Below are 13,516 nucleotides of genomic sequence, written 5' to 3' on the forward strand. Positions count from 1 at the left end.
CTTGCAAAGCCGAGATTCAGTTGTTCCGCGACTTTCGCTCACATCGATTCGTGTTAAAGAAAACTAAGCAATATTTTACTTGTCAAACGTAACGAAATAAAAAGTATACAAACAATTTCATAAAACCAAAAAAAAACAACACAAATTACAACATCAAAACAATATGAAGTCAGTAACTTTGGTCGCAATATTGGCATTCACGCTCTGCTTCGCCCATGTGCATGCAGACTGTGATGATTCTGCACAGAGCAATGAAGACGGCGAAGTTAAACAGTTCTTCAAGAATTTGGGCTGCAAAATACAAAAGGGTGCCGAAAACTTGCAGGAGAACGCCAAACCATGGGCAGAAAAGATCGGTACTCAAGCTAAGGAGTTCGGCAATACAGTGGCGCAAAAGTACGATGAGTTGAAGCACAAATTGACAGATGACAACAATGCAAACGGCCCATCGACTCCCTTCCCTGTGGCAAATGCGCCAACTGAGAAGGTGCCTTTGGCACCGTTGAGTGGTGAAGCAGCCGCATCGTCTAACAATCCCGCTTTAGCTGCACCAGTACCTGCAGCTGGCAAAGGTGAACAGGCCGACACTATTCCTACAAAGCCATTAAGTATTGACGATCGTTTCCTCTTTCAGACTCATGAATGCCCTAGAGGTCAAGCACTTGATCACCTGCGTCAATGTCGTCCGAATGTTTAATGTATTACAAAATTTACTCGTCTCTGAATGCTCTGCAGTGTGGTGGATCTTGGTAACACAGGTTGATAAATTCAAATTAGAGCATAACTTATGTTGACTCATAAAGAATAATTCAATAATTGGCAAACTAATTAATAACGTAATCGTCTAAAAGTATCTGTGAAATTTTAAAGCCTTTGAACAAATCACAATTATTTAATTACACATACACATACATAATACATTTAACAACTTAACAAAATAATTCGTTTCATTGTCAGTGGGTTTACAGATTTACATTGATTTTTTAGCTTTAATTTGAACTTGTCTAGATGGTATTTTCAGTGTGCTGCGCGTTTAGAGTCGTATCTTCGAGGACAAAATACTCTAGTATTTGAGAGACGACTTTTGTTAAAAACAAATCAAATATCGAATCAACTAAGATGGGAGTCACGCATTCAATGCACTAGGCTAGAGGCTAGATCAGTTGTCTTCGCTATTGGTGAAATTAGCATTGAGTATGTTTAAAATTCAACCCGTTACCTCTTATTCGGAAACTACTTAAATATGTACGATCATATAATCGACGCTAATAACTATCGAGGGAACATTCAAATTACAAAGACTTTTTACTGTTGCAAACAAAGTAAAAAACAAGAACAAAACGTTAACTTCAGCTGCACAGAAGCTATAATACCCTTCACTGGTGCTTTTTGCATGGCATTAAAGGCTATAAAGAGATCTGATTTTGATCGCTCAATTAAGATGGCAGCTATATTCTATAGTGGTCCGATTGAAGCACTATATACGGATATTGTAGCGATGCCGTGGATATTAAGGGGTTGAATGGGTTTCGGGTTAAAAGCAGCCTTTTTCAATAATTTTTTCTCATATAAAAAATTAATTATTTCATTAGAATATTTTATTGTTACAAACATACACTATGAGCAAAAAAATTTTGAAATTTTTGGAAAAAATATGTTAAGCTCGGCCAATTCCGACGCTTTTTCCGGTGACCCCTCAGAAAAAAGATGCGCCCGCGTTGGCAGAACACTTTCTTACAGGATCATCTAAAGTGAAAAACACATCTTTTAGTTAAAACCTTAATTGGAACTTGGACAAAAAAAAACTTTCAAAAAAAAATTCAGTGAAAATTTCACGACATTTTTTTTTCAAATAGTTTTAATCGAAAAAACTCTTTAGTCCAAATTTGTAAGCATTGTAACTTAAAGACCTGTGTAAAATTTCATTAAAATCAGCTAAGTAGTTCTTGAGAAATCTTGCCAACCGACTTCAAAAACACAGTTTCGAGAAAAACGGCGCACTTAACCTAGCTAGCCTCGAGCGCACAATTTCTCGAAGATGTATCTCCGAAACTATTACTCTTATCAACTTGAAAATTTAGGACAATATTCTAGAGGATTATATTGTAGAATTTAATAACTTAATATAAAATTCGATTTTTTGAAACCCGTAAATCCATGTAATCTCTTTATATAAGCCAAATTTCGCGAGAACACATTTTCAAATAAACAATTTTCTCATACAGGGACTTCAGTTAGATCGCTCAGTTAGTATAACAGATATATGCTTCCAGACAGATGGATATAACAAAATCGGCTCAGCACCCCAAGCTGAGCATTTAAATATACAAGTATACCTTATGGGGTCCCGGACGTTTCCTTTTGGTTGTTATAAACATCGTGGCAAACATAATATTCTTCCTTGTTTCAAAATAAATCGTTATCCTCAAATAGCTGGGATTTCGTCCACAATATTTATTTTTAAAGTTTAAAGAAATTCTACTCTTCTCTGGCTATACCACGATAAAAGTCGATTAAATATCGTATAAACTATCTGTTAGTTCTACTACCATTTCCGATATTTCAGTTGCGTATTTTATTGTCGGTGTTGCGGTATGACGCTGGTACACTTAATAGATTATTTTATTAAGTTTTTCCGAAATATTGTTCATTTCATCTGAAATATAAACTTTTTAGTGTTAAAATTGAAAAAAACATATTTAAAATTCGTCAAAAATTGTATTGGAACCTTTTATGGGCTTTGTATGTACATATATTATATATGAAAGAGAACTCTAACTATGGGTTCAATAAAGTTAAGACCGGGAAACTTTATTTAACCCATAGTTAGATCTCTTTTTCATATATAATTTATGAAACAGATAGAAGAAAAGTCAATTTTGAGGATAGAAACATAGTGTTCTGAAGAAATTTAAAAATTATATTTGTTAATGGAGGTGGACTGCTATGAAGAGTTTTTAAGTTTTCTTGACTCTTACAATTAAAATATTAACATATTGTATTATATACTACAGTATGTGTGTATTAATAATTTATGACTTATTCGCATATTCTTGCCTGTGTAATTACTACATACACTCTGAGATCACGCATCTAAATTGACTGCAAATGCGCTTTCGTAAATTTAAATGTATGTTTGTATGAACACTTTCAAGTATATATGTATGTATATGTAATACAAATGTATGTACATATGGGAGTGCTGACATTGATCGCGTGAAACAACATCTGCGGTCACTTAAAATTGCTCCCGTAAAAATACAAGTTTTGTTGTTTACGATAGTTTTTTATAAGCCTTCTAGTTCAATAATTCAACAAATGGCGCTTTAAGTTTAACTGTTATGAATCGATGTAAAGGTACATTATAAATTAAGAAGTAAAATAGTTGAGAAGAAAGGCTTCAGTTTGCCAGTTGGTTTCTTTGACATTTCTTGACAATTTTAGTTTATTTATAATTAAACAGGGTCCGTTAAGGCTAGTGTGAAATTTCGGGAAACTTATTATTTTATTCGTATTTTGAATTGGATTTAAGTTATTTTCATGAAGGGGCTAGAGTGAAGGCTAGAGTGATATTTCGTAATTTTTTCATGTTTTGATACGATTTTGATGAACAGGGTAAGTTCACCTCGAAGTTTTTGTCCAGAGGCACTATGTTAGTACATAAGAAGTGTGTTTAAAAAAATAACGGAATTTTTTAAACTAAAACTTATTTTTTTTTTAATTTTTTGATGTGTACATACTAATTATGTAGTTATAAATACATCGCCGGAATGTTCATGCAGTAGATTTCTCTAAACAAATCTCCAGCAATCACCTGTTTAGGAGGGCACACCAGGTGTACCCTTAAATTTAAATTTACTTGAAATATTATTATTTTTTTGTTATTGTACGTGACACTTTTATTTATTGAATGTACAAAAAGGCACACCAACCCCTAATTGAGATATTTAAAATACAATCTTAATTCTAATTTCATTGTGCGACTCATTTTTTGCGCAAATATTTTAGAGATAATTCCCAGCTTTGTTTGAGTGCAACAATGAATTTGGCGCAATTTGCAGGTCATAAAAGGCTATTATCGTTCTCTAATTGTGATGGTAACACAATTGGAAATTGTTGAAATTATAATTATACATACTTTCAGTAAGTGGAAAGAGGTGTGAATGCGTTAAGGGGTTACATGGGTTTCCTTTGGTAAAAAACAGTATTTTTTCAACAATTTTTTTTTCATATAAAAAATTAAATATTTTATTAGAATTTTTTAAGGTTAAAAATACCTATTAACAAAGAAATTCTGAGATGTTTGTGGAAAAAAATGTTTAAACTATACCATTGCAGGACAACTCCTTACAGGATCATCCAAAGTGAAAAAATACGTGTTTTAGTTAAAATCTTAACTTATAACTTGGACGAAGGAAAAACTGAAATTTTTACAAAAAATGAAAATTTCGGCAAATTTTTTTTTTTCAAATATGTAGTTGTAATAAAAAAAAATATTTCGTCGAAGTCTTTAAGAATTATATCTCAAAGACCTGTCTAAAATTTCATGAAGATCGGTTGAGAAGTTCCTGAGAAATATTGCCAACCAACTTCAAAAACACAGTTTCGAGGTAAACGCGTTTAAAGACGGCACTCTTTGCCAAGCTAGCCTCGAGTGCACAAGTTCTCTAGGCTGTATCTCCGAAACTATTACTCAGATCAACTTAAGACAATAATAAATCGAAACCGGTAAACCCATGTAACCCTTTAAATAACATTATTCTCTTTATTTGACATTGTTAAAGCAGATTTTTTTATATAAAATGTATTATCATCACAGTCTAGTATTTCAGTGTGTAAAGGTCTGCAGAAAGCAAAAGAAAAACATTAGAAAACATTTTTAATTTATAGCATCCGCATACATTTTCGGGGTCGGATTACTATAAATTATACCGTTTTTCTCATTCATCTGCTTAATAGCAGCCCATTTTTTGCGGTGATAGTAAATATGTTAATGCTGTTTTCTTCCAACAATAATATCTTCTAATTTTACATCGAATCGGGAAGTTATCTTCGCTAGATGATTATGACCGATTGCCAGAAATAAACGACTTTCTTTTTAATGTGGTCTACAGCAATTTTTTACGGGAAAATAATAAATAAACAATTTGTGTTTTGTGCATTAGACACGTTTGCACATAAATATAAATATACTCTCATGCATATATACAAATTTAATATTTCTAGGAAAGCGCATACTGTCATTACTAATTAAGTATGTATGAGCAGTAGCCACATCTATATGTTCCTTAACTAGATATGCTCTACTTATGACCGCAGTAAACAATTCCAACAAAGTTGTGAGTCAGATTGTCAAGCAGTATTTTTGCTCCAGTATAATTTATGACTATCTTTTGACATTTTGATCTGATACAAAGGTAAAAAATAAGCTGTAATTATTATTCTACAGCGCAAATTGCTCATACACGCAAAATATGATCTCGAAAAAATTAATTAGTGTTTATTATAGCAATTGGCACTTCAAGATTCAGTCAGTCATGACGTTTAATTCGCGCAGCTGGAGCTTGCCATTGACGATACATGAATGTAGACATATGTATAAGCATATACAAATGTATAAAAAAACTAGAAAAAACCTTGACTTCAGTTGCACCGAAGCTGTTAAGCCCTTTCACAAATACAAAAGATTCCAAACAAGAACTTGAATTTGATCGGTCAATTTATATGGCAGCTATATGCTGCAGTGATGCAAAGTCAACAATTTCTTCGAAGATAGCACCATTGCTTTGAACAATAAGCCAAGCTAAATGTCGTGTCTTGCCAAAAATAAAAGAAAATCTATACAAGGGCTGAATTTTGATCGCTTGCTTTGTATGACAGCTATATGTATCTTGTAATGGTCAGATATCGGCTGTTAGTCCAGTCATTATAGTAAGTTCACCTCGGAATTCGATATACCTATTTATATGTCTGTAAATTCTTGTATATTGACACCCTATATATCGAATTCCGAGATTCTTACCTAATTTAAGCTTAAGTGACTGGACTATGTTCCGCCAAATAAGCAGCTTCTTTGGGAGAAAAGGAAGGTGTACAATTTCCGATTGATATCTGAAGAACTGAGGTACTAGTTCGTGTATTACAGACATACAGACGGTCATGGCTAAAGCGAGTCAGCTCGTCATTCTATTCATTTTTTGATAGAGTCTACAACATTATCTTTTCTGGGAATTACTAATTTCATGCCTGTTCAGGGTATACAAAATAACTGTGCATCTGCGAACAAAATGATTATAGTTCAAAATACAAATACTGTTTATTACAAAAATTAATCTGATATTTTAAATTACTATTATTATTATTATAGATTTCATATGCGTTGCACATATGTATAAGTGATTTTATTCGCAAAATTAAATCATAAAACTCCATGCAGCTGCGGTGCCGAACGGACATTATCTATTATTATTATTTTTTTACTCTACAAATTTATTTGCATGATATAGTAGTATATTAAAAACCAGCATTCATTTGACAAAACGAAGACACAACTAGCATAATCCGAATAGAGTATCATATTTGGAAAGAGAATAGCGATTGATTAATGCAATGATATATTTACAAAAATGCTCTCGTCGGAATACAAATATTTGATGGTGGTTCTCCTATTAAAAAATTATATATTTGAAAGCAAACATTATTTCGCTACAAGAGAAAATTATATTAATTTCGCAAGATATTTTTGTTTTTAACCTTATATGCAAAATTTTTGTAAAAATATCGGAATTAGAATTAGACGACGAACTCTTGTATAACAATGATTTCTCAGCTGAGTGTTAAAATACACTTAACACTATAGAAATGGAACAATAAAATAATGCATGGTTTTCCAATAAGAGTAATATGATTTTCTTTGAAAAACAACACACCAATTGTGAAGGAACTTCAAATGTTTTTTATAAAGTGAGTATGGTTTATTGCCAAAGAACAATGACTCCTAATAACCCCACAAAAAGTGATCTAATGCTGTTAAATCACAACTTCTTAGGGGCCTTACTCGAAAACCCGGTATAATAAAGCAATGTATTTGGTACGCATTTTATGTTATTGTCATATCGACATATATACATATATACATACAATATATGCATATAATTATATTATAATACCCAATGAGAGTAAGTGCACCCGTGTATAAAAATTAACAGCCATTTTCATTATCACTTTCACACCGTTGTGCTATAACTCCCAATTAATTTACCCATTCTAGCGTTACATTCTGAAGGTATTTAATTGGATTGAAATTAAAATTTTTGTCAAACTCAAATTATTGTAAGCAAAAAAGTTAATTATTTCTTAAGCGTTTTGCTTGAAAATCGATTATCTTATATTATTTGTAATTAAAACGTACATTGTATGTTGAAGAGGAACTACAAAATATTAAAAACAAACCTATATAAAATCGTACATAAATACATATATAAGTGTATTAAGTCGTATATATTGTAAGAATGTATAATTTATATAATATTTTATTTACTGAAACATCTCGACACTTGTTCTCATTTACTGTCAGCGACGCGAAAAGGTTATCGCCAAACACAAAATAATTGAGCAATGATTAGACAAACACACTTACCATATATACGAGTACATAAGCATAAGTAAAGCACCAATTGCTATCAGCCAATAATAGAAAGTAGTTGGATTTATTTAAGTGTATAAACGTAAGTATTTTTGTTTACATACGAATTATCCCCTATCTGCTAAAATAATTTAATTGAGTTATTTTCTTTGGCACGTACATATAAACATAGAAGTATATACATACATATGTATATTATATATGCAAATACATAGAGATATATGCATATATATATATAAAAAAAATTTTCGACGAAAATTACGTGAAAAAAAGTTAGTGGTTCTGTGAATTTGACACAGTTATCGTAAACTAGATTTTATTTTGATCACTAGAATCAATCAAAATATTTAAAATAATAGCTGGAATAGTATTTGCTAATTGAAAGAAATAAGGTGGTTAGACTATGGAAAACTCTCAACCGATTTTTAGTACCAAATCAATAAGCTAATTTAGGTAAGCTCGAATGATTTTATGAAGGTGTCTCAGATATTTGCTGAGGTATACGGTGGAAATCGTAATCACTCGTACTTCGAATCTTTATAATCGGTTAAGCAAAAATATGGATCGATTTCCATCAATATTGGACGAAATTTCTTATACATTGAGACAAAATGGTACCCGGTACCTCAGTAATGCGTTGCGATTTTTATAATGGATAAAAATATTAAACATACTATAATTTATCTAATATTTTGTATTTATACACGAGTGGTAAAAAGCCTGCAAAGGCAGTCGAGAGATCGTTGAAGACTTACTTCAAAAAATAGAGACACAAAGCACTGCATAGACTTTATACCGTTCATGAATGGAATAAATACAGTCACTTTTTTACAATAATCTTGAAACTAGAACTATAGTTGACAAGAAAGCTGATATAGCTGGAAGTTTTTTTTTACTGTGCGAAAGAAACATTCGACGATCAAACGATCTTAAATTAGCAGGGAGTGCAGATTCTCCACGTTGATTTGAATTTACAAAAGTCTCACATTAAACTGCTAAGAAATACATTTCCTTATTTTAAAAATACAATAAATATATGCGGGTGTAGCGTCATACGGGCGATTAACTTAAATTAAACTGACGTGATCAATTTATTATCATAATATAAGAAGTTATTTACTGTATAATTAGACAACGATGACCAGAAATTTAGTTTTTTATAATGGTTATTTACAAGCAAATTATATATTTTTGTTAAATAAATTATATGTAAATTAGTTGTTTATATATTTATATGTATATGTAAGAGAGACAGCGGTCAACTTGCTGAGTTATTGCATACTTTCAGGCAGAAGAGTGGTGCAAAACGACGTGCACATGCATGCCTGAGGATATAAAGAGTGAACACACTGAGAAAAAAATTAAATAATGTCTTTTATAAAATTATAAGAAATGTATGAAGTTAGAATATGTTGGAAGTGTGAATTAATTTAAAGCCTCGAAGAGCTAACAATTGTCACGAATATTAAAACAGGCTAACAGTGATTAAAAACAAAATTCTACAACTGGTACAAAGCTTCAAAGACGGTCGAGAGATCGTTGAAGATATGTCTCGTTCTGGACGACCTTGGACTTCTTCAACTGATGAAAAAATATTAAAAAAGTGAAGAATATGGTGTTTGAGAATCATCAGGCATGTGCTAGAAAGGTGGCAAGAGAGCTTGATGATTTTGGTGAATATTTTGGGTATGAAACGCGTTCTTGCTCGACTCGTCTCGTTAAAGCTGATTTTTTTTTTTCAAAAGTAGTACGATCGTGACCGAATTTAAAGCCGAAAGCACAATGAATTCCATCGATCAACCATCTTATCCACCAGATTTGGCTCAGTGTGATTTTTGTTTGTTCCCCAAACTGAAATTGCTGCTCATGAACTGCTGAATTCAGCTGAAGGAGCTGAAAGCCTTTCCAAAAAGTGCTTATGAAAAGTGCTTCGAAGACTGGAAAAATCAATAGCTTATACCTTTAAAAATGACAAAATAACAAATGGTCTGATCATCATGAACTTTTTCTGCCTGTTCGGTATATAATTCCATATACGATAACCTATGAGTTTTTTTATCTGATCCAAACTTGAAGCTTGGCAAGCCGAATACGATGAAATTCAAATGTTTTGTTCAAAAACGTCTCCATTTTGTCAGTTTTTGATTACTTTTCTGATCACAGGTCATTATGCGGAGAATATATTCTAGTTTAGGCTTCATCCACATAGAAAGTCGGAGTTACTGCAGCATTGGAGGACCTTATTTAGCGAAAATCTCGACGCTTTTTAGGCTGTCACATGCCCTCCTAACCATATTCGTCTGTTTGTCTGTCTGTCTGTCCGTCTATTGATATATCGAACTAGTCCCTCAGTTTTTAAGATATCGATCTGAAATTTCGCACACATCCTTCTAAGATTATAATAAATTTGATTAATACAAATTATCATTCTTCCGAAACACCGTAATTTGATAAGAAATTTCTTCGATCGAAGTTGTCGTAGAATTTTAGATTTTCTGAAAGATACCTCCTACTATGCATGTATTTTTGTTGCAGTAGATATTAAGCTTTCAAACCCGCACTGCGTCTTATTTATAGCAATGTATGTGAGCGGCGAGAAGTCGTAACGCTACTGCATGTCAGTGGAAAACTTTCGAACTTCCAACACAACTGACACTGCCGCCACACAATCAGCTTACAGTGTCAATATACCGCAACGCGGAGCAAAGTGGCTTCGCTTGGTGTACCATAAGCTTGCCACCAATGCAATGTTCAGTTGTTCTCGCGTTGGTTTCACAGCGCTTCGTTTGCTTTTATTTTGCGAATTGTTAATGCACAACTTTTTTGTTGAACACACCTACCCACAAGCGCAATTGTATATACCCTACATATATATATATATATACATCTATACAAATACATATACCTTCAATATAGAGCTGCTACCCGCAAGTGCTGCTACGGGTCTCTTGCTGCAGTCGCTATCGCAGTACTCGCATATATCGGTACCTCGAGTCAACCGTCAATTCGCACAGTTGCAGTTATAACCACAGCTGCAGTTTTACTTCGGCTACGACTCTGTGTTGGAGTTGCAATTGTAGTGATCCGTGTGCCATTCGCTTAAGTTTGGTCCATTTGTGCTTTTGTTCGAAGCTTGACAAACATTCCACTCTTTCGGTTTTCTTTTGTTTTTTGTTTTGCGGCGAAAAGTTTCCTGTCGGACGGACTAACAATACATTGAAGTTCTTGCTACAGTGTGTAAGTTTTGGTGAATATTGCCGAAAGTCATGGACTATAACAATATCTGATGAGTCGACGTTACCAGAGAAAGGTTCTGCGGAAGATTTATAGTCTTTGGAGCATTGGCAGTGGCGAGAATCGCATTCAATGGAACGGTGAGCTATATAAGATGTTAGCGAATTAAAAGACAGCGGTTACGCTGGCTAAGTCACTCTAGCTCTGATTGTTTTCGAAGCAGTGCTCGGCGGGGGAAGCAAAGGAAGAGGAAGACCTGGCTTTGCTTGGAATCTCCAATTGGCGTCACACTGCGAAAACGACTGGCGCGCTGTTGTTAACTCGGCTATAACCGCGTAAGCGGTGTCTACGCCAGTAAAGAAGAAGATTTGACGAACCAATTAATTCCATTTAAGATCCTTGAAACACCTTTTATGACAGCAGTTACAGGTCCGATTATACCCCCAATAACATAATTCTCGAACAGGCCGAAAGAGTTGATAAAAATATATGTCCATGAGTCTTCACTTGGTTTTGGCTTAATATATGTACTTACCAGGAATTGGTCAGACAATCTTGATACTCACCGATTTCAAAAAGACGATACACAATGTCACCCTGCGAAACAAACTATTCAGTTGCCTCAATGAAAATTCCTTGGATTTATCATATTAAAACAAGATGAAACGTTAATAGTAAGCTGCACTGAAGTTTAATACCTTTGAGGGTTATTTTTATGGCATAAAAGGGTAGAAAAGAATCATTATCTTGAGTTTGATCGATCTGACAGCTATATGCCATAGTGGTCCGATCTGAACAGTATGCTCAAACCTTAGATAACAATCTATGCCAAATTTCGTGGTTTGAGTTCAATCGGACAGTTTGTAGGACAGCTATATCCCATAGTTACCCGATCTGAACAATTTTTTCGAAGCTTGTAGCACTGGCTTGAAGAACAGGGTATATTCAATTTGCCATGAAGTTTGCAACATCCCGAAGAAAATTTATAAATGATCAGCGGGACAAACAAACCGAACATTTGGAATGAAGTGCCTTGAGCTTCAGTATGGACTTTGAACTTTTTTTTTATAGAAAGCCTTTTCATTTGACGAAATTTCTTCAAAACATTTGGTATAAGATATTATCCTAGACAAGGGTGCAATCTTCAAAAAATTCAGATCAGATCACTATAACATATAGCTGTCATATGAACTGATCGATTAAAATCAAGTTCTTGTATTAAACTATATTATTTTTCAAGGCTATTTCAGCTGTGGTACAATTGAAATTAAGGTTTTCCCTGCCTTTATAATATTTTAAGTCCAGAAAATTTCATTCAGGTATGGCGTAAGACCACTGTGCGCTTGCAGAAGTAAGTCATGTACGGCATCGCTAGACAAAAAAAAAAGCGGCAAGGCAGTTGTCTCGTGGGTATCGAATTATGACACTTTTAGTGGTTTTTAAAAATTGCAAAACTCTTACTATAGTGCAAACACTAGTGATTTGATTTGCGAGTGTTGTTGCATCGGCAACTACTGGCTGCCGCTTATAACTAGTATGTCTGTTGTAGTTGCCTGGCATTGTGCTTTCGTTGTATAATTTTATGTTTTTAAAGTTTTAATTCTTCTTGGCTGACTATGTGTGACTGCTGGCACATCCCAGACGGGATAAACGAACCCAAAGTTGCTGGCATGCGACACGATGATGTCTTCAACAAAGCATGCGACAAGTGGCAACGGCGACAACAACATTTCGAATGACAACGACGACGACTATTGCCACCAAAAGTTTATCAATAAAATTCTGACATAAACTTTTTAATTTGATGTGTTATTATCTGGTGGATGTGTTGCTGCTAAAAGTGAGCTACTAAGTGTATATACGTGTGTGTGTGAGTATGTGCATAGTTGCTTAAGTTTTGTAAAGAAAACGTCTACGCATCTGGGTATTAATGTGTTGACACTGGGAATACGCTAGTTTACTCACGCAACTACAAATGTTTAAACGTATGTACTTTATAACATATTTTCAAAAAGTTTATTTCATCCTCGTTTAAGAGGTGACAACATTTAGCGCTTGCAGTAGAAATTTACAACGCAAAGTTGTGTGGTTGCTTTGGATATTGACAGTTAACTGTAATGCTGTTAAGGGAATACGGCATGGTAAAGGGACCGTGAAATTGGTTATTTCCTATAAAAAAAGGTTGGCCTTTCGGAAATTGATTTGAGTTTTGGCAAAACCAAAAAACTGTGTGGTACGGCTGTACGCTATTTAATCGTTTTTCGGCCACCAGCAATATTGTTATTTACCATATTAGAATTTAGAATTTTATAATCATTACAATTGCCATAATTTCTGATTTTATCGTTTGTAATAAATTTCTTTTCACAACAACTATTTATGTAAGTAGTTTCTAACTGATAATGAAAACAAAAGTTCGACCAGGTTTTATTAAAATATTTTTTATGTACAAAAATAGTGAAATTTGTTAGTTTTCATATCGTTTAATTTTTTGTACGTAAACAATTTCTATCACAGAATAAATAATTGCCAACTAAACCGCCTACAATATAAAAAATTCTTATCGACTGCATACTTTTTCATTAAAATAGGCAAATAAAAATGTAGAATACATTCTATACAAACTACAAATTTACC

General features: G+C 33.4%; 1 protein-coding gene across 1 annotated transcript; it reads left to right on the plus strand.

Annotated features, from left to right (window-relative positions):
• On the plus strand, positions 1–941 carry LOC126758805 (uncharacterized). Its single transcript, XM_050473190.1, has 2 exons — positions 1–572; positions 635–941. Exons 1-2 carry the CDS (start codon positions 164–166, stop codon positions 640–642), a joined length of 417 nt encoding a protein of 138 aa, XP_050329147.1. The 5' UTR covers positions 1–163; the 3' UTR covers positions 643–941.
• The last annotated feature ends 12,575 nt before the right edge of the window (positions 942–13,516 follow it).

This window comes from Bactrocera neohumeralis, chromosome 5 (genome assembly GCF_024586455.1).
Source record: "Bactrocera neohumeralis isolate Rockhampton chromosome 5, APGP_CSIRO_Bneo_wtdbg2-racon-allhic-juicebox.fasta_v2, whole genome shotgun sequence".
NCBI lineage: Eukaryota > Metazoa > Arthropoda > Insecta > Diptera > Tephritidae > Bactrocera > Bactrocera neohumeralis.